Source organism: Esox lucius, chromosome 25 (assembly GCF_011004845.1).
Source record: "Esox lucius isolate fEsoLuc1 chromosome 25, fEsoLuc1.pri, whole genome shotgun sequence".
Classification (NCBI taxonomy): domain Eukaryota; kingdom Metazoa; phylum Chordata; class Actinopteri; order Esociformes; family Esocidae; genus Esox; species Esox lucius.
In genome coordinates this window covers 22,191,706-22,214,329 of record NC_047593.1, presented here as the reverse complement: position 1 = coordinate 22,214,329, position 22,624 = coordinate 22,191,706, and the positions used below count along the sequence as shown (strand labels likewise).

Sequence of the window (22,624 nt, the reverse complement as noted above, 5' to 3'; positions counted from 1 at the left end):
GCTGCATTCATCTTGTGATCAATTTTCATAAGATTCCCGTGCCTTTACAGCTTACACACACCCAAAACATCAGTGAGCTACCACCATGCTTCACAGTGGTGATGGTATTCTGTTCACTATAGGCCTTGTCGACCCCTCTCCATACATAGCGCTTATGGTTGTGACCATAAAGCCCTATTTTGGTCTCATCACTCCAAATTACAGTGTGCCAGAGGCTGTGAGGCGTGTCAAAGTGGTGTCAGGTATATAATAACGGTGCGTTTTTGTGGCATTGGCGCTGTAAAGGCTTCTTTCAGGTAACTCGACCATGCAGCCAATTTATGTTCAAGTATTGTCGTATTGTGCTCCTTGAAGCAACCACACTGTCTTTTTCCAGAGCAGCCTGTATTTCTCCTGAGGTTACCTGTGGGTTTCTCTTTGTATCAAGAATACACAAATTAAGTGTGAACCGGCTTTTGTAAAAAAAAAACATTTTAGGCTATAGTTATATTAACTATATTGACTTTGCATTGCGTGAGTCCTTGAAGTGGATGAGTGAAGCTTCTGTTGAGCCAATGCGACGTCATTTTCTACTTCCCATGGCTCAATATATAGCCTGCTCAGTGCATCTACGTGAGAGCTAACAAACTCATTGACATTGATTTTGCTCAGGGCCATTTGGGTGATTTCTGTTGTCATTATGTTTTAAAAAAGAGCCAAACAACTATGTGATAATAAATGGCTTTATATGATCACTATCCTTAAATAAAAGACAGTCTTTTTGAAAAAAAAAAGTGTGCACACCCATAAACTAATACTTTTGATGTTATTACAGCACTCAGTCTTTTTGGGTAGGAGTCCATTAGTATGGCACATCTTGACGTGGCAATATTTGCTGACTCTTCTTTGCAAAAGCGCTCCAAATCTGTCAGACTGCAAAGACATCTCCTGTGCACAGCCCTCTTCAGATCACCCCACAGATGTTCAACTGGATTCAGGTCTGGGCTCTGGCTGGGCCATTCCAAAACGTTAATCTTCTTCTGGTGAAGCCTGCTTTTGTGGATTTGGATGTGTGCTTTGGGTCGTTGTCATGGTGAAAGGTGAACTTCCTCTTCATGTTTAGCTTTCTAATGGACGCCTGAATGTTTTGTGCCAAAATTGCCTGGTATTTGGAACTGTTCATAATTCTCTCCACCCTAACTAAGGCCCTGGTTCCAGCTGAAGAAAAACAGCCCCAAAGCATGATGTTGCCACCACCATGCTTCACTGTGGTTATGGTGTACTTTGGGTAATGTGCAGTGTTGTTTTTGTGCCAAACATACCTTTTGGAATTATAAAAAAACATAGTTGTTTCATCAGACCATAACACATTTTTCCACATGCTTTTGGGGGACTTGATGTTTGTTTTTGCCAACATCAGCCGGGCTTGGATGTTTTTCTTTGTAACAAAAGGCTTCCATCTTGTCAACCTACCCCATAGCCCATTCATATGAAGTATACGGGAGATTGTTGTCACATGTAGCACACAGCCAGTCCTTTCCAGAAATTCCTGCAGTTCCTTTAATATTTGCTGTAGGCCTCTTGGAAGCCTCCCTGACCAGTTTCCCTCTCGTCTTTTCATAAATTTTGGAGGGACGTCCAGTTCTTGGTAATGTCTCTGTTATGCCATATTTTCTCCACTTGATGATGACTGTCTTCACTGTGTTCCATGGTGTATCTAATGCTTTGGAAAGTATTTTGTACCCTTCTCCTGACTGATATCTTTCAACAATGAGATCCTTCTGATGCTTATGGAAGCTCTCTACGGACCATGGCTTTTGCTCTGAGATGCAACTAAGAAAATGTCAGGAGAATCCTACTAGAACAGCTGAACTTTAAATGGTGGCAGGTGTGTAATGACTTCTATTTAACATGAGTTTGAATGTGATTGGTTAATTCTGAACACAGCCACATCCCCAGTTATAAGAGGGTGTACATTTATGCAACCAGGTTATTGTAAGGTTATTTTGTCTCTGCTCTTTGCAGATGATGTTGTCATGTTGGCCCCTTCAAACCAGGAACTTCAGCATGCACTGGGACGGTTTGCAGCCGAGTGTGAAGCGGTGGGGATGAAAATCAGTACCTCCAAATCCGAGGCCATGGTCCTCAGTTGGAAAAGGGTGGCTTGCCCACTTCAGGTTGGTGGAGAGTGCCTGCCTCAAGTGGAGGAGTTTAAGTTTCTAGGGGTCTTGTTCACGAGTGAGGGAAGGATGGAACGGGAGATTGACAGACGGATCGGTGCAGCTTCTGCAGTAATGCGGTCGATGTATCAGTCTGTCGTGGTGAAGAAAGAGCTGAGCCGCAAGGCGAAGCTCTCGATTTACCGGTCAATCTACGTTCCTACTCTCACCTATGGTCATGAGCTTTGGGTCATGACTGAAAGGACAAGATCCCAGATACAGGTGGCCGAAATGAGCTTTCTCCGCAGGGTGGCTGGGCGATCCCTTAGAGATAGGGTGAAAAGCTCGGTCACCCGGGAGGAGCTCAGAGTAGAGCCGCTGCTCCTCCACATCAAGAGGGGTCAGCTGAGGTGGCTTGGGCATCTGTTCTGGATGCCTCCTGAACGCCCGTCCCACCGGGAGGAGACCCCGGGGAAGACCTAGGACAAGCTGTCACGCCTCGGTGTCCCCCCGGAAGAGCTAGAGGAAGTGTCTAAGGAGAGGGAAGTCTGGGCATCTCTGCTTAGACTGCTGCCCCCGCGACCCGGCCCCGGATAAGCGGAAGAAGATGGAGATGGTTATTGTAAGGTTTTTATTTTTCATTTTCCCCCTTGAAGATTTCAGTTTGATTTTCAATTGAATTATTCACATTAAGGTCACATTAAAAGTGGAAAAAGTTCTGACATGATTTATCATTCTCTCATTCTTTTAAATAACAAAAAACCTGGCATTTTAACAGGGGTGTGTAAACTTTTTATATCCACTGTATCATTTAAGTTTGAACATTTGTGCACCTAGGATATAGCCAACCTTAAATGTCGACAGCACATCATAAAATCTGGAGAACTCTGGACCTCAATTAAAATCTCAATAAATCTGGTTGTAAAATGGCCCTGACAAGCTAAAACCGGTCCCTGGCAAATGTCATGTATATGACAATATATGTCCCATGTCATCAAGAAAACTTCAAATGACATGACTGACTGAGGTACGAAAATGATTAAACTGACAGATTATGAACATAAACATAGCTCACACACAGACCAACATGGGGAGATCATTATCTGAGACTCAGACTTCATCTTCACTGTTTTAAATATATTTATTGAATTCATGAATATTTGAGGAAACGAATAAAGTTAACAAAATACGTTATCATACAATATAAAAGCTGAGAAACAAACACATTAAAATAAGAAAAGTGAAAATGGACAAAAATCTCCATTACCAGAGACAGTGAGGGCCACATAATCAAGGTTAGAAGGATTCACCCATTGTCGACTAAGCCCCCCAAGGAGTGCCATAAAGTCATTATTTATTTTGTATTATCTGCTACTCTTCCTTTGGGAGCCACGCTGAATAAACAGGAGTGCTGTGGTGATGACTGCACTGCAGTTTCTAACCAGACACGCTTATGATGGAACAGAAAAAGCATGGATACCCTTTTCAAGTGTGGTTGAAGTTATACCTTATTTCTCTGGAAAGTGGCTTATGAAATTTTTTTGGTATGCCTCTAGATGAGTTGTTGAACCGTTTCTGAATCTCTGGGAGAAGCCAAAGACACAACCACTAAAGTAGACAGGTTTTTCCACTGTTCAGATAATTAGGTACCGGATACTAAATCTTACACACAATTTTACTATCCTTGTAGACCACAACCATATTCACATTGAACATAAAATTGTCCATAATTCCGGACCCTTGAGCTGACTGTAACGTTTACCCAAACCCAAACCCTGAGCCAGAAATAAGCCCTTTCCTCACAGGGACCAGCAACATGTCCGATCAAGTCTGAGTGAAATTACAACTGACATGTTCTGTCTTGTGTCACGTTCTATGTTGTGTCATACTCCATGTGCTGTTGTGTCATGTCATCATGTTCAGTTTCACACACGTGAGTCTGGTTCTTCTACTCTTAGTCTACAAGTTTCAGAGGCAGCTGGTTTTCTGTTCTACCTCATCATTAATGTCACCCACCTGGTGCCCCAAGTCCACGTAGTCATTTAGAAAGGTGGAATGAAATGATGGAGTGGAACTGGAGGTCCAGACTTGTGGAGGGATCAGTTCTAAATGATTCAACACGTCCAACACAGGTTGTCACGACCCAATAAGGAAACAGAAAACCCCTCCAGCTCCTGAAAGGACTTCCTCTCAGGGGCCAATAGAGAGATAAAAGCTCCAACCATCTGACCGCTACACCCAAATACCGAGATAAAAGCTCCAACCATCTGACCGCTACACCCAAATACCGAGATAAAAGCTCCAACCATCTGACCGCTACACCCAAATACAGAGGAGTCAAAGTAAATCTGTGAATGGTGGCACCACCCGGACGCCTCCATCATAATCAGGAGGACGCTACTCCTGAAGGAGCAGGAGGTGAGTGGCCGAGGTTCCTCCACAGACCACTGCAGGAGCAGGGGTTGAGAAGGGTCTTCGGACATCTAATCTGTTGTTACAGAGCGTGGTCAAGTGTGTGTGTGTGAGAGACTTTGCTTTCCTGTATAATGTGTAGAAAAGTACAGAAGACTGTTACAACACGACACTGTTCAATCTTTAAAAAATTATAACAAAATTGACAAAAGATCTCCAGAGGAAATCCTAGCGGTCCGTTAATGTTTAACCCTTCCTCTGCCGTGGGCAGCAGGCTGCTTGTGCTTCTGAACGCTCCATAGTCCAGCTGTAACGTTCCTTACGTAGCCTTATGAACCTCCCCAACCGCAGTTATAACAGCCTTAGGTAGCCTTATGACCTATCTAAAAATGCTGTTAATAAATAATAAATACCAAGGATTCAGTCAGAGTCTGAGTAACCTCTATGACCTCTAAACCCTGACCCCTGGCCAGTCTCTGGTTGCCAGGGTGTTACCATGGCATCAGCCAGTCATAAGAGGCCTCTATGTGTTTCAGTCAATGCGGTTTCCACAGATTGTGAAGCGGTCAATCTCCAGAAGGTCTTTTTTCGGGGTGGGGTTTCTGTGTTTAAGCTCCTCCCCCTCATCCCCAGTGGCTGCAGAGACATCCTTGTCGTCATCCTCGTCATCAGGCGTGGTCAGGAAACGATCATCTGATTGGCTGGTGGGCAGAGCGGGGGAAGGTATCTCTGGCATGTGGTATGTTGGCTGACTTGTGACTGATGCCGAAGACATGCCTCCGTCTTCTATGATTGGCTCAGCTTGAGGGGGGTAGTAAGCAACCATCATCATGAAGCACTTACAGAACATTATTCAAACAGTTATTAACATGATCATATTTATGTCAGGTTGGAAGTGTGTCTTACCTGTGGGAGGTGTGTCTTACCTGTGGGAGGTGTGTCTTACCTGTGGGAGGTGTGTCTTACCTGTGGGAGGTGTGTCTTACCTGTGGGAGGTGTATGTTTGGGCCGATGAGCTCTGGAGTTGGTGCGGCTGGAAGAAGCAGAGGGGGGTGACTGGAAGAGCTTCTCCTCCATATTGGCCTCCTTAACCAACCCACAGGAAGTCCCCAGCAAAACAATGCTGTTCAACACCTTTAAACTGATCATCCTACACACACACACACACCACACATATATACACACACACACACACACACACCCACCACGCACACACACACACACACACACACACACACCCACCACGCATACACACACACACACACACACACACACACACACACACCCACCACGCATACACACACACACACACACACACACACACCACGCATACACACCCACCACGCATACACACCCACCACGCATATACACACACACAGCCACCACGCATATACACACACACAGCCACCACGCATATACACACACACAGCCACCACGCATATACACACACACAGCCACCACGCATATACACACACACACACACCCACCACGCATACACACACACACACCCACCACGCATACACACCCACCACGCATACACACACACACACCATGCATACACGCATACACACCACGCATACACACCACGCATACACACCACGCATACACACACACCACGCATACACAGAGAGAGAGAGAGAGAGAGAGAGAGAGAGAGAGAGATGCATTTTAAGGTGGACAGGTAACACTTCATTTATTTTAACTCCAATTCCAGAGGGGGGCAGGCAAGTTCAGAGGGGGGCAGACATTCACTACTGTAAGCTGCTCTGGATCAAGGAATCTGCTAAATGACACAAAAGTTAGTATAGACAGGGAATTATACAGACAGAAAGACAAGCCGACAGACAGGTGGGTAGAGAGACAGGCAGACAGGTGGGTAGAGAGACAGGCAGACAGGTGTCTTACCCCAGGTAGAAGAGGAGAACACACATTAAGGAGAGAGATCCCTGAATCTTCACTGAGCTGGTCACCACCCGGATCAACTGTTAAACACACACGCACAATCAGGTGGTCTGGAACCAAGTGGCCCTAAAACCACACTGCCCCCGTCCATCCGTCCTTACCAGCAGTGCCAGGGGGAGGGGGATGAAGCCCATCCTCCGAGAGACAGAGTCACTATAGTCTGTGTAGGCCTGGTCCACAACAACAACAAAAACAACAGGTCAACAACCACCTGACAATAACAACTGACTAATCATCACAATTAACTTTGAACTCACGTTTTTCTGTCTGCTGCTGACTAGGTCAAAGGCCAGGCTGGCTCTGTATTCCCGATACACCTGAGGACAGAGAATCATCTGGAAACATTCTCTCAGAACATTCTCTCAGTCGTCGTCTTCACATGACACACAACGTCCTTTCATCACCAGGAGCCTTTGCTAGCGGTTTATGCACCTTTTAATGACTTCATAATATGGACATACTAGCTGGTTGCTGGTTGGTGGTGTGTGTGTGTGTGTGTGTGTGTGTGTGTGTTTGACCCTACAGGGACAGAAGAGTTGAACTCGGCTCCACACTGTGCTTGTACAGCAGCCCATTCTGTCCCATCAAAACATTCTCCTCCCTAGGAGGCTAAAATCAAACTTTGGTCAAACATTAAAGTGTATTATCCTTGTTTCCTTCAGTGTTTTATTCTACTGCATCAAAAAACACTCGTCACCTTTCCAAGTGTGTGAGGCTTCATATGGTAGAATACAACACAAGGATTTAAACATTAGGATTCTTATATTACTACATTGCCTTTAAGAGTCACATTTATATTGACTGTTAGATTAATACATTGCATTTAAGACCTGTTATTATAATTCAGTAGGTCTCTTACATCTGCAGTGATGTCGTTGAACTTGGTGATGAAGGCATGCTTGACAACATCCACCGTGACCTCGGACGCTATCACCATGACAACATCAGGAAATAGTACCCACAGGTGGTCTGACATCACAAACAAATAGTATAAAGAATCAGATAAGTGAATCAATACATCATTAATCAATAATATAAACTGATCTATATGTTCTTTATAAATGACTGATCAATAATATTCTGACCAAGGAATTATCAACACATTAATAATCAATACTGACTGCATTAGAAACCAACCAATCATGTACTACAGATCTCACATAATACTATCCAATAGAACTCCTCATGACTACCAACCTTTAAACTCACAAATTCAATTTGAGTTGAAAAAGGACATAATTTGGAAGGTGATCTGGACTTGAAACACAAATCCCAAATGCAAAACATTTTTGACAAAACGTTTCAGTTCATTGAGATATCACAATAACCAGGTCTGAATTACTGTGGGGATCAGGCTCAAAGATGACTGACAGGGTAAGGACACCACCTAATGACCACTACCAGTATTACACCAATGGCCATAAAATAGAATGAACAGAACAGGCCAGGGGTGACCTAACTATTCCACGGAGGGCCCAGTGTCTGCAGGTGATGCATTTTGTGGGTGGAGCCGAAGTGATGGCAGAAAGTGACAGAAACCTCTTTACAACATACAACAGACAGACGGCCAGACAGACAGACGGCCAGACAGACAGACGGCCAGACAGACAGACAGACGGCCAGACAGACAGACGGCCAGACGCTGTTACCAGGGTTCCATGAGAACTGTTCCATGTTCCGTAGACAGACGATAAGTAACAGAACATAGTTCGTAAACCTCTCCTTTATATCTGTAAAAAGAAAGAACAATAGAACATAGTAAACCTCTCCTTTATATCTGGAGAGAGAAAGATAGAAAGATGGAGACAGGGAGAGAGAAAAGAAGAGTTACAGGAAGAGAGGGAAGAACAGATACATTTATATATATACACACACACATATATAAAATATAAATCCAGACTAAAAAATAAAAATATATGATCCACACAGAAAACGTGTGTTAATGTGAAAATAAGAACAGGTACTTCTAAAGGTCAGGGGTTAGAGGACAGGGTCAAGTACTTCTAAAATTCAGGGGTCAGTGGACCAGGTCAGCTGTATACTCACCACTGTTGGACATCTGGAAGAGGTTGTTCTTCTCAAACTTCTTGAACACACTTCCTTTGATTTCCACAAACTGGAGAGACAAAACACCACCAGTCACTACTCAGAGTGTGAGACTGACTGACAAACAGAACATCCTGGTTTATATCCAAGATGGTGTCTGTGAACAACAACGGATGAAGATATTCAAGAGGACGTTCAGGCAGGATCATCCAATTTGTTAACAATGAAAAGGCTGAGATTCACATTAAAAGCATTATCTTATCATTATCTTATTTCCTTATATTGAATGTTGGCCTCCAAAAATGACACCCAGAATGTTTTATCATTATCTTATTTCCTTACATTGAATGTTGGCCTCCAAAAATGACACCCAGAATGTTTTATCATTATCTTATTTCCTTACATTGAATGTTGGCCTCCAAAAATGACACCCAGAATGTTTTATCATTATCTTATTTCCTTATATTGAATGTTGGCCTCCAAAAATGACACCCAGAATGTTTTATCATTATCTTATTTCCTTACATTGAATGTTGGCCTCCAAAAATGACACCCAGAATGTTTTATCATTTTCTTATTTCCTTACATTGAATGTTGGCCTCCAAAAATGACACCCAGAATGTTTTATCATTATCTTATTTCCTTACATTGAATGTTGGCCTCCAAAAATGACACCCAGAATGTTTTATCATTATCTTATTTCCTTATATTGAATGTTGGCCTCCAAAAATGACACCCAGAATGTTTTACCATTATCTTATTTCCTTACATTGAATGTTGGCCTCCAGAAATGACACCCAGAAATTGGTCTGACGCTGTTTTTTAGTGTGTGGGTAAACTCAGGTTGTTGGCCAGGAGAAACTAAACCCCATGTTGTCAGACATCATGATGGTCAGGAGAAACTAAACCCCATGTTGTCAGACATCATGATGGTCAGGAGAAACTAAACCCCATGTTGTCAGACATCATGATGGCCAGGAGAAACTAAACCCCATGTTGTCAGACATCATGATGGCCAGGAGAAACTAAACCCCATGTTGTCAGACATCATGATGGCCAGGAGAGACTAAACTCACGCTGTCATACATCATGATGGCCAGGAGAAACTAAACCCCATGTTGTCAGACATCATGATGGCCAGGAGAGACTAAACTCACGCTGTCAGACATCATGATGGCCAGGAGAAACTAAACCCCATGTTGTCAGACATCATGATGGCCAGGAGAGACTAAACTCACGTTGTTGGACATCATGATGGTCAGTAGAGACTTGTTGTGGGAGTTGAAGGCAACGTTCAGAGTTGTGGCTTGGACCATGATCAGGATCGCATGGAGAACTGATACACAAACTCTCAGGAAAAACACACTATCCCTAACGCACTCAGAAAAACACTGGTAAACACACTAACCCTAACGCACTCGCAAGCACACCAACCCTAACGCACTCATAAACACACTTACCCTAACGCACTCATAAACACACTTCCCCTAATGCACTCATAAACACACTAACCCTAACGCACTCATAAACACACTAACCCTAACGCACTCATAAACACACTTCCCCTAACGCACTCATAAACACACTTCCCCTAACGCACTCATAAACACACTTCCCCTAACGCACTCATAAACACACTTCCCCTAACGCACTCATAAACACACTAACCCTAACGCACTCATAAACACACTAACCCTAACGCACTCATAAACACACTAACCCTAACGCACTCATAAACACACTAACCCTAACGCACTCATAAACACACTAACCCTAACGCACTCATAAACACACTAACCCTAACGCACTCATAAACACACTAACCCTAACGCACTCATAAACACACTAACCCTAACGCACTCATAAACACACTAACCCTAACGCACTCATAAACACACTAACCCTAACGCACTCATAAACACACTAACCCTAACGCACTCGCAAGCACACCAACCCTAACGCACTCATAAACACACTTACCCTAATGCACTCATAAACACACTTACCCTAACGCACTCATAAACACACTAACCCTAACGCACTCATAAACACACTAACCCTAACGCACTCATAAACACACTAACACTAACGCACTCATAAACACACTAACCCTAACGCACTCATAAACACACTAACCCTAACGCACTCATAAACACACTAACCCTAACGCACTCATAAACACCCCAACCCTAACGCACTCATAAACACACTTACCCTAACGCACTCATAAACACACAGGCTTCACTCCATTGACTGTACACCCTCTGGGGAATCCCCATCTACACCAGGTGCAGTTTAGTTTGAGACAGATCTCTAGTGCTGGTCCAATTAACAAAATGATAAAGTATGGAATGTCTAACTACAAGAAGCAAGGATACAGACATAGAGGACGGCCATGAGGAAGTGAGGGATGACTCCTATATGAGCTCTCTTCCTCTCCTTGGGCTCCGTAGCAGTCCAGTAGAGGGCATCCAGGATGTCTTGACCAAACGACGAGAACAACCGATCAGCCACCTGGAGGGAACACAGACAGACAGGGACAAACAGAGAGACAGACAGACACACAGACAATGAGACAGATAGAGAGACACAGACAGACAGACGAGTATATAGGTATTTGGACAGGTTGGCATTTTGCTTATTTTCTGTAATCATGAAATGAAATGCCAGAAGAGACCACTCCTGTTTGTAGTAGTTAGATGATTGTGTGTCGGTCTTCATGTGTGTGTGTGTGTGTGTCGGTCTTCATGTGTGTGTGTGTATGCATGTGTGTTTGCGTGCGTGTGTGTCGGCCTTAGTGTGGGTGTGTTTGTGTATGTGTTTGTATGTGTGTGTGGATGTGTGTGTGTGGATGTGTGTGTGTGGATGTGTGTGTGAAATACCTCCAGCATGTTGTAGATGATGTACAGTTTGATGACGGACTGACCCCTGATCAGATGGTACATCATACTGTAGTCCACATAGCTCATCATCACATAACACAGTACCATGATGAAGCCTTTCAACACATCACACACCTGGGCTGGCTGTAAGACCACAGTCCCCCTAACAGACAGACAACAGACAGACCAGAGGGACAGACAGACATCAGAGAGACCAGAGACAGACAGCAGACAAGCAGATTGAAATTGACAGACAGAAAATCAGTTTAATTACTGGCCAACTAGTGAAGAATATCAACAAATGCGCCCTGGTCTGAAAAGGTAGGTGACTGCTTACTGGGTCTGTTCTACTCCGCCGGCCTCAGACCAAATCAACCAAATACAATGCTACTCCGCCGGCCTCAGACCAAATCAACCAAATACAATGCTACTCCGCCAGCCTCAGACTAAATCAACCAAATACAATGCTACTCCGCCGGCCTCAGACTAAATCAACCAAATACAATGCTACTCCGCCGGCCTCAGACCAAATCAACCAAATACAATGCTACTCCGCCGGCCTCAGACCAAATCAACCAAATACAATGCTACTCCGCCGGCCTCAGACTAAATCAACCAAATACAATGCTACTCCGCCGGCCTCAGACCAAATCAACCAAATACAATGCTACTCCGCCGGCCTCAGACTAAATCAAGCTGTCAGGGTTTTAAGCACCAGTGTAACCATTTGTTTATATGGTTTCAAAAGGATTCTGGATTTAGTGTTGATTGAGAGTTGACAAGCGTTCCTCTACTGTAGAAACTAAACTTGGGGGGAAAATCCTAAGAAAAACTTTATTGTCATTGAACAGTACAACAAAATGCAGTTAACATCTAACCAAAAGATCAAATAGAAGAGGGCAGAAAATGTTTAAAAATATTAAGTATAATGTATGTACTGGTATTAAGTATAATGTATGTACTAGTATTAAGTAGAATGTATAGATGTGCAATGAAGGCAAATTCAAGTGCAAACGACAGTTTTAATGTGCCGCACGCATCTGGTACTCTAAAAAGTTGGACAGGGATGACAGGTCTGCTGTACCACCAGAACAACCTGTTCTGTTCTGTAGACATGGTCTTTATTTATTAATGTTGTACCAGTCCAATAAGACTGTCAGTTGAAATAAACCCTTGTGTTGTAAGAAAACCTGTTGTTTTCATGTTATGAATCTATTTTGAAGTGTTTTCCTTTTGTGTTTTTCCATATGTTTAAGAATACCTGAGGCCAGAGAAGGGTCATTTAGTTGTGTGTGCGTGGTACCTGAGACCACAGCAGGGTTTGGGTCATTTAGTTGTGTGTGTTTATGGTACCTGAGACCACAGCAGGGTTTGGGTCATTTAGTTGTGTGTGTTTATGGTACCTGAGACCACAGCAGGGTTTGGGTCATTTAGTTGTGTGTGTTTATGGTACCTGAGACCACAGCAGGGTTTGGGTCATTTAGTTGTGTGTGTTTATGGTACCTGAGACCACAGCAAGGTTTGGGTCATTTAGTTGTGTTTATGGTACCTGAGACCACAGCAGGGTTTGGGTCATTTAGTTGTGTGTGCGTGGTACCTGAGACCACAGCAGGGTTAGGGTCATTTAGTTGTGTGTGTTTATGGTACCTGAGACCACAGCAGGGTTTGGGTCATTTAGTTGTGTGTGTTTATGGTACCTGAGACCACAGCAGGGTTAGGGTCATTTAGTTGTGTGTGTTTATGGTACCTGAGACCACAGCAGGGTTTGGGTCATTTAGTTGTGTGTGTTTATGGTACCTGAGACCACATCAGGGTTTGGGTCATTTAGTTGTGTGTTTATGGTACCTGAGACCACAGCAGGGTTTGGGTCATTTAGTTGTGTGTTTATGGTACCTGAGACCACAGCAGGGTTAGGGTCATTTAGTTGTGTGTGTTTATGGTACCTGAGACCACATCAGGGTTTGGGTCATTTAGTTGTGTGTGTTTATGATACCTGAGACCACAGCAGGGTTTGGGTCATTTAGTTGTGTGTGTTTATGGTACCTGAGACCACAGCAGGGTTTGGGTCATTTAGTTGTGTGTGTTTATGGTACCTGAGACCACAGCAGGGTTTGGGTCATTTAGTGGTGTGTTTATGGTACCTGAGACCACAGCAGGGTTAGGGTCATTTAGTTGTGTGTGCGTGGTACCTGAGACCACAGCAGGGTTTGGGTCATTTAGTGGTGTGTTTATGGTACCTGAGACCACAGCAGGGTAAGGTCAACAGTCGAATAAGGGCCAGCAGGACTCTGAGAGGAAGTAGAGTGAAGACGTAGAGGAATGCGTCCAGACACAGGAAGAACCCAAACATCATTAACTGGCAAAGGAGGGGAAGAGCAACAGGGGAGAGATTTATTAAAATGTTTACTTTTTGTTTCTTTGACTTGCTTAGAGATATAAGACTAGAGTATGTTGTGTGTTTGTCATACCTTCTCCAGTTCTTTCGGTATGCGTAGACAGGTGTAGACCCTCTCACGTCGCTCCGTGTATTTTGCCTCATTATGTTCCAGGAAGTAACCTCTGGTTAGCTCCGCCCCAATAAACCTGACTAGAGACAGGTCTACACACACACACACACACACCCACCCTGTGAGACTTTCCAGTGTTTGTGTTTGAATATGTTTCCACCTTAACCACAAAATGGGGACAGAAATGTCCCCCAACTCATAAAAGGTTTTCCTCTCACCAAAAGTTTCAATTGGGGTCAGGCATTACAGGTTAGGTTTAGGGTCGGGCATTACTGGTTAGGTTTAGGGTCGGGCAGTACAGGTTAGGTTTAGGGTCATGTATTACAGGTAAGGTTAAGGGTCAGGCATTAAGACTAGCTTTCATTCAGGCAAAAAGCTGAGGCTTTTGTTCAGGTTAGATAGAGATTAGGGTAGGATTTTTACAAGGGCAGTCAACTTTGGTGTCCCCATTTACACAACTAAGTAAACATCTGTGTGTGTGTGTGTGTGTGTGTGGAAATGGACCAAGGACCTTCGAGGAGGAACAAATGCTAGTTTCTCTGTAATTGGCTTATTTCAAACACCTGACTCTCACACACTCACTCACTCCACTGAGACCTATTGAGGTATTTAGCGAAGTAACGCTTCAATTTTGGAAGACAGTTGGCTAACTATATAGTTACATACCAGTACATTGCGGGAATGTTGAACATGTCATGCATACGGACAGAGAATTGCCATACAGACCACTGCTGTGCACGCAAAACGCGCACATCCAGACTGTTTACACTGTCAGTCAATCAAATGTCCAAGCTGATCCTCAGACGGTCTAGTAGTTAACTGGATACATAAGTTGACAGCTTTTAATGTTACATACACAGAAGCTACTCTTCCACTCGGTACAGTATCTGTGGGGACAGGGGCTTCGTTTTCACCCACCAGACAGGTTCCGCTTGTCGTCTTTCTGGACTTTCTTTTTGTCGTAAAACCCCAGCGTCTCCGTTACCTCGGCGCTCTCCTTTGCATCCCGTTTCTCCCTCTCCTTGTTCTCTTTCTCCGGTTCTATCTCTTCTCCTACAGCCGCTGCCACTGAGTCCGCCATCTTGATCCACGGCTCAACTGGCGGAGACGCGCTAGGTTGACGTCATCAACACACCTCTGCGGTACTTGCGTGAATCCACCAGCAGGCGGCACCCGAATCACACACCGAGCCAATTAGCTATTCTGCCAAGAAAACAATTTTGCTAGAAATTTCACCACTTAAATCCCTGTTAAAATTTTTATATAAATATATCTCACAAGAAGCAAACGATAAGAAACTGACATTGATTTACCCGAATTTCCTCAGAATTTTCCACAACTAACAGAATCTTGACAAGATGTTCCACAACTTTTCTTATAATGTATACAGTCCAGATAGGTCCTTCAGTGTTTTTGTTCTCTTTGACAAAAACTAAAGCATTTTCTTTGGTGGATTAATAATTCTGTTGGTTCTTTCCCAAAATGTTTCGCAACATTTGCAATGTTGTTTTAGAGGTAAAATGTGATTTACCACCTCTGCTTAACAGATAGACAGAACCACACAGTCACCAATACTTTTTATTGGACAAAGGTTTAGTACTTGACACTGGGTGGGTGCACGCACGCACACACGCACACACGCACGCACACACACACAATATTAGGTCACTTTAAATTCAATAATTGATCCTCTGAGCTTTCACATCAGAGCTCATCAAAAACAGTAATTGCATACATCAGAGTTCTGCAGCCTGTCTACAGGTCGTGTCTGTTGTGATCTGGCAGTCCCTATTTACGTCACATGACAGCAGGTGGTCAGAGTGTACTTCTAGAGGGGTGTGGCCTGGGTCTGCCCCTGTGATGTCACAAGCTGCAGCAGTGTTCCGGAGGTTGGCCGGTTCTCCCCTGTGCACCAGCTGTAGAACATCCTAGAACGCACAGAATGGAACAGAATGACAGTGAACCAACAGGGTACCTTCAGCATGAAGTTCTCACAAACCGCTAACTAACTTGCGTGGGCGACTCAGACCATGAATTGCATCACACCAAGTTGGGCCACAGGCCACAGGGCACAGGGCACAGGGTGGGGCTAGGCAAACATGTTGGGGCAAGGGCTAAATTGGGATTTTTAATATGCATGAGGGACAAACAGTTTCCAAGAAAAGTGCAGTAATTCAAACATGCACAAGCCCTTATCTCATCATACCATGGGCCTTTGCGTGTCTACCCAGGAAGAGGACGAAGGGACTGAATTTGGATTCACACTAAGGCCTAGTCCACACACACTCGGGTATTTCTTTAAAACAGGGTTTTTCCTGTGCATACAAGCACTGTTTAAAAAACATCTCTGGCCACATGAAAATACGCTGTCAAGCCCTGTCAAGAGCATGCCAAACCAATGTACAGTGGATATAAAAAGTCTACACACCCCTGTTAAAATGCCAGGTTTTTGTGATGTAAAAGAATGAGACAAAGATAAATCATGTCTGAACTTTTCCCACTCTTAATGTGACATATAATATGAACAATTCAACTGAAAAACAAACTGATATCTTCAAGGGGGAAAAATAAAAAATAAAAAACTTGGACTTTCTTTTAATAACTTGGTTGCATAAGTGTGCACACCCTCTTATAACTGGGGATGTGGCTGTGTTCAGAATTAACCAATCACATTCAAACTCATGTTAAATAGAAGTCATTACACACCTGCCATCATTTAAAGTGACTCTGATTAATTACAAATACATTTTCTTAACATTTTCGTAGTTGGATCTCAGAGCAAAAGCCATGGTGCGCAGAGAGCTTCCAAAGCATCAGAGGGATCTCATTGTCAAAAGATATAAGTCAAGAGAAGGGTACAAACGAATTTGCAAAGCATTAGATATACCATGGAACACAGTGAAGACAGTCATCATCAAGTGGAGAAAATATGGCACAACTGAGTCATTACAAAGAACTGGATGTCCCTCCAAAATGTATGAAAAGACGAGAAGAAAACTGATCAGGGAGGCTTCCAAGAGGCCTACAGCAACATTAAAGGAACTGCAAGAAAGGAACGGTGTACTAAATGTGACAAAAATCTCCCGTATTCTTCATATGAATGGGCTATGGGGTAGGGTGGCTAGACGGAAGCCTTTTCTTACAAAGAAAAACATCCAAGCTCGGCTGATGTTGGCAAAAACAAACATCAAGTCCCCCAAAAGCATGTGTTATGGTCTGATGAAACCAAGGTTTAACTTTTTGATCATAATTGAAAAAGGTATGTTTGGCGCAAAAATAACACTGCACATCACCCAAAGAACACCATACCCACAGTGAAGCATGGTGGTGGCAGCATCATGTTTTGGGGCTGTTTTACTTCAGCTGGAACCGGGGCCTTAGTCAGTGTGGATAGAATTATGAACAGTTCCAAATACCAGGCAATTTTGGCACAGAACCTTCAGGCATCCGTTAGAAAGCTGAAGTTAGAAACCTTTCAGCATGACAATGACCCAAAGCACACATCCAAATCCATAAAAGCATGGCTTTACCAGAAGAAGATTCATGTTTTGGAATGGCCCTGCCAGAGGCCAGACCTGAATCCAATTGAACATCTGTGGGGTGATCTGAAGAGGGCTGTGCACAGGAGATGTCTTCGCAGTCTGACAGATTTGGAGCGCTTTTGCAAAGAAGAGTGGGCAAATATTGCCACGTCAAGATGTGCCATACTAATAGACTCCTACCTAAAAAGACTGAGTGCTGTAATAAAATCAAAAGGTGCTTCAACAAAGTATTAGTTTATGCAACCAAGTTATTGTGAGTTTTTTATTTTAAAATTTTCCACCTCAAAGATTTCAGTTTGTTTTTCAATTGAATCGTTCACGTTATAGGTCACATTATGAGTGGAAAAAGTTCTGACATGATTTACGAGGCATTTTAACAGGGGTGTGTAGACTTTTTATATCCACTGTAACCCTAACCTAAAAACCATGTTGGTCAATCAGAGGCCTGAAAAACATTCTTACCGGTTCTGGTAGGCTAACAACAATGGCGTGAGTGTTGGATGAAGCAGTGACCTCCGGAGAACATTCTCCGGGTCACTGGGTACTATGGGTTAGGGTCACTGGGTACTATGGGTTAGGGTCACTGGGTACTATGGGTTAGGGTCACTGGGTACTATGGGTTAGGGTCACTGGGTACTATGGGTTAGGGTCACTGGGTACTATGGGTTAGGGTCACTGGGTACTATGGGTTAGGGTCACTGGGTACTATGGGTTAGGGTCACTGGGTACTATGGACACAAAGTGCCTTATCCCACTTATTTCTACAGATTAACAGACAAACTTACTCTGCTATATATTCTAACGGCGTCCAGGAACTGACATCAGCATCTGGCATGAACTTCCTGTTCATAGGCGTATCCAAGGTAACACTGTCAGAGAGAGGGAGTATTATAGATTGATATGTATTTGTGTGTGTGTGTGTTTAGTAAGTGTGTGTTTAATTTGTAATGACATGTCATTTAAGAGAGCCACAGCAACAGTCTGTATCCTATAATATGATAATAAATAAGATTATGTAATAATGGTACGTTATATGACAATACAACAGTCTGTATAATAGAAGATAATACATATGATTATGTAATGTGATGTTATAAAATACTATGATATGTAATAATGATGTAACTCACGGTAACAGAGCGACAGCAGAAGCTTGTGGGGGGAGTCCACTGTCAGATCCTGCTAGAGACTGACAAAGCTGATGGACCGCTGCTTTCGCCATGCCATAACCCACCATACCTACACACACACACACACACACACACACACACACACACGTTTGTTCATGTGTGCGCATATGTTTGTATGTGTGTTTATGTGTGTATAAATACAGTGGGGAGAACAAGTATTTGATAACCTGCAAAATCGGCAGTGTTTCCTACTTACAAAGCATGTAGAGGTCTGTAATTTTTATCATAGATACACTTCAACTGTGAGAGACGGAATCTAAAACAAAAATCCAGAAAATCCCATTGTATGATTTTTAAATAATTAATTTGCATTTTATTGCATGACATAAGTATTTGATCACCTACCAACCAGTAAGAATGCCGTCTCTCACAGACCTGTTAGTTTTTCTTTAAGAAGCCCTCCTGTTCTCCACTCATTACCTGTATTAACTGCACCTGTTTGAACTAGTTACCTGTATAAAAGACACCTCTCCACACACTCAATCAAACTGACTCCAAACTCTCCACAATGGCCAAGACCAGAGAGCTGTGTAAGGACATCAGGGATAAAATTGTAGACCTGCACAAGGCTGGGATGGACTACAGGACAATAGGTGAGAAGGCAACAACTGTTGGCGCAAATATTAGAAAATGGAAGAAGTTCAAGATGACGGTCAATCTCCCTCAGTCTGGGGCTCCATGCAAGATCTCACCTCGTGGGGCATCAATGATCATGAGGAAGGTGAGGGATCAGCCCAGAACTACACGGCAGGACCTGGTCAATGACCTGAAGAAAGCTGGGACCACAGTCTCAAAGAAAACCATTAGTAACACACTATGCTGTCATGGATTAAAATCCTGCAGCGCACGCAAGGTCCCCCTGCTCAAGCCAGCGTATGTCCAGGCCTGTCTGAAGTTTGCCAATGACCATCTGGATGATCCAGAGGAGGAATGGGAGAAGGTCATGTGGTCTGATGAGACAAAAATAGAGCTTTTTGGTCTAAACTCCACTCGCCGTGTTTGGAGGAAGAAGAAGGATGAGTACAACCCCAAGAACACCATCCCAACCGTGAAGCATGGAGGTGGAAACCTTTCTGCAAAAGGGACAGGACGACTGCACCGTATTGAGGGGAGGATGGATAGATGAGGCCATGTATCGCGAGATCTTGGTCAACAACCTCCTTCCCTCAGTAAGAGCATTGAAGATGGGTCGTGGCTGGGTCTTGCATCATGACAATGACCCGAAACACACAGCCAGGGCAACTAAGGAGTGGCTCCGTAAGAAGCGTCTCAAGGTCCTGGAGTGGCCTAGCCAGTCTCCAGACCTGAACCCAATAGAAAATCTTTGGAGGGAGCTGAAAGTCCGTATTGCCCAGCAACAGCCCCGAATCCTGAAGGATCTGGAGAAGGTCTGTATGGAGGAGTGGGACAAAATCCCTGCTGCAGTGTGTGCAAACCTGATCAAGAACTATAGGAAATGTATGATCTCTGTAATTGCAAACAAAGGCATCTGTACCAAATATTAATATTTGCAGAAATGTGAGGGGAGTACTCACTTTTGTGAGATACTGTAATATATATATATATATATATATATATATATATACACACACACACATATATACATACATATATGTGTGTATATGTGTATGGGGGGGTGTGTGTGTATGTTTTTATGTGTGTGTGTATGGGGGTGTGTGTATGAGTGTGTGTGTTTATATGTGTGTGTGTATGAGTGTGTGTGTTTATGTGTGTGTGTATGGGGGTGTGTGTGTATGGGGGTGTGTGTGTATATGTGTGTGTGTACCTGGGGTTCCGGTTAGAGCAGCGTGGGCTCCAGACAGGGTGAGCAGACCCCCCTCTCTTAGGTGTTTGGTTGCTAGGTGACTAGAGATTGTTGACGTCCACACACTCTGTTTCCACATCAGATCACTGTTCTTAAACAGCCCTACACACACACACACACACACACACACACCAAAACATCATTGTTATTGAGGGCTGAACAGGAAGCAGCTGGTGTTATCAGTTTAAAATCTTTGTGAGGCTCATGTATTGTAAAATGAGTACAGTAATTTGGCTTAGCTTTACAAAATAAATTTGGATTCACCTCAGCTTGGGGATTAGAACAAGCACCCCTCGGCTTGGGGATTAGAACCCACGCATTTCGGCTCAGGGTTAGAACTAGTGCATTTCGGCCTTCTGGGATTTGATCCAGTAACCTCAGCTCAGGGATTAGAACCCATGCATTTTGTCTTAGGGTTAGAACTAGCGCATTTCGGCTCAGGGTGAGAACCAGCACCATTTCCTTTACTGGCTCAATGCTGTTCACCACCAGGCTACCCTGCCACGCTGAATAAAATAGAAAAGAAAACCTGTCTGTATTTATGTTAACCTCTGACCTTTAGCCTTCGCACTGCCCCCAGCCCATCCTCCTGCCACACACAAGATGGCATCCACCTTCTGGTCGCCCAGCAACAATGATACATCCGTTGAAACCTAGGCAACAACACAGCAGGAGTCATTAGCCTTTATAGCCACAAAATAAAACCATTGATCTCAGATTCCTGGGGGATGAAAACAGGGGAAGATATAGATTAGAAGAGGAGCTCACCTGTTCTGCCTGATCAGTGAAGGAGTCTGTGGGTTTGACCAGAATGTTGGCGCTTGCCTCCTCATTGGCAACCAGGTCAATACATGCCACCCACTGGGAACGAACGAACCAACCAACGCACGCACGCACGCACACACGCACACACGCACACACGCACGCACGCACGCACGCACGCACGCACACACGCACACACGCACACACGCACACACGCACACACGCACACACGCGTTAAAAGACTGCTGATTGGAGAGGTTTGACTTGCTTGACCTGGTAAAGCAGTTCCTAACCATGCCGACAGGTGGCCCTCATGCTTTACCATAAGGGTCCAGTTATATAGAAGAGGGCTGTATTCATTTCCCCAAAACAAAGACATGTGAAGCAAAGGGTTTCGTTTCACAACTATAACTTCGGGGAGTTACTCCCCGTTTGACATAACATTTTGCAACTCAAACGTTTTGATTGGAATGAATAGGCCTACATCCCACTATCAATACACACCGTAATCACAGTCCACTGCCATACAACAAAAACAGGTTTGTCAATTCTCACCAAACCTACGTCTTTCTCAGTCTGTCAACTCACCCAGTTTTTAGACTTGAAATATTGGACACATTTGGCTCCCAAAGCTCCTTTGCCTCCGTAAACGAGAACTCTGTGTGCTTCTACTGCCGCCATAGTCTCTTCCACACGTTACAGCTCCGACCGGTACAAGATCCGGTAGGTCTAACTGCAGAGTGAGACGGTTGTTTGTATCTAAAACTACAATAGATCTGAACTACTCCGTTCAAACGTTCACAGAGATCTCGATCAACACCTGGACGGTGCACCCAGGAACTAATCCACATCCCCGAGGACCAATCGAAACTCTCCATTACAATGTCGGACCAATCAGTGAAGGAGGTGTGTGTGGCAGAGTTCACTTTACATAGTAGGCGTTCAAAGGCTAAGAGATGCGTGCAATCTTTCAGTATGGAAAAACGCTCTGTACTCTTCATCACTCATTTCCCTAACCTAACCATATACTTTATAACTTTTATTCCTAGCCACTGTGCTTCAATTTCAAAATTATTGCTTGCTGTTAGGATGGGAATTTAGCAATAAGACAACTGGTGAAATACAAATTAATGTATTTACTTGACCAGTATAGAGAACCGGACAAACTCAAATGGAACTGAACACATTCAGTTGGGAGGAAGTGTGTTGTAGTAACTCAAGTATGACTATATTGAGTCTACAAGATGGTTAATCTTCTGCTTGTAGCATCCCGTGTAGGTCCATGTTCATGGTTCCCATTAGGACATTAGGGGTGGGGTCTAAATATGTTTTCAACACACACATGCACACACTATACA

At 43.8% G+C, this 22,624-nt stretch overlaps 2 protein-coding genes across 4 annotated transcripts; both read right to left on the bottom strand.

Annotated features, from left to right (window-relative positions):
- Window positions 1-3,260: 3,260 nt before the first annotated feature.
- On the bottom strand, window positions 3,261-15,068 carry tapt1b (transmembrane anterior posterior transformation 1b). Of its 3 annotated transcripts, none has more exons than XM_034291015.1 (14): window positions 14,866-15,067; window positions 13,909-14,039; window positions 13,678-13,796; window positions 11,441-11,603; window positions 10,937-11,072; window positions 9,797-9,894; window positions 8,559-8,628; window positions 8,162-8,242; window positions 7,372-7,481; window positions 6,770-6,847; window positions 6,614-6,682; window positions 6,456-6,532; window positions 5,537-5,700; window positions 3,261-5,351 (listed from the first exon to the last, which is right to left on the bottom strand). In XM_034291015.1, the coding sequence occupies exons 1-14, from the start codon at window positions 15,026-15,028 to the stop codon at window positions 5,083-5,085; spliced, it is 1,728 nt and encodes a 575-aa protein (XP_034146906.1). In that variant the 5' UTR covers window positions 15,029-15,067; the 3' UTR covers window positions 3,261-5,082. The 3 variants fall into 3 exon arrangements, with proteins under 3 accessions (XP_034146906.1, XP_034146907.1, XP_034146908.1); XM_034291016.1 differs by having other exon boundaries at window positions 6,770-6,829; XM_034291017.1 differs by lacking the exon at window positions 3,261-5,351 and adding an exon at window positions 5,368-5,456 and having other exon boundaries at window positions 5,497-5,700; window positions 14,866-15,068.
- Window positions 15,069-15,515: 447 nt separating this feature from the next.
- qdprb1 (quinoid dihydropteridine reductase b1) lies at window positions 15,516-22,054 on the bottom strand. Its single transcript, NM_001304176.1, is given in 7 exon segments — window positions 15,516-15,875; window positions 18,275-18,358; window positions 18,620-18,728; window positions 20,466-20,606; window positions 21,061-21,157; window positions 21,273-21,365; window positions 21,855-22,054. Coding segments are annotated over 7 exon segments (717 nt in total). The 5' UTR covers window positions 21,948-22,054; the 3' UTR covers window positions 15,516-15,775.
- Between the last annotated feature and the right edge of the window lie 570 nt (window positions 22,055-22,624).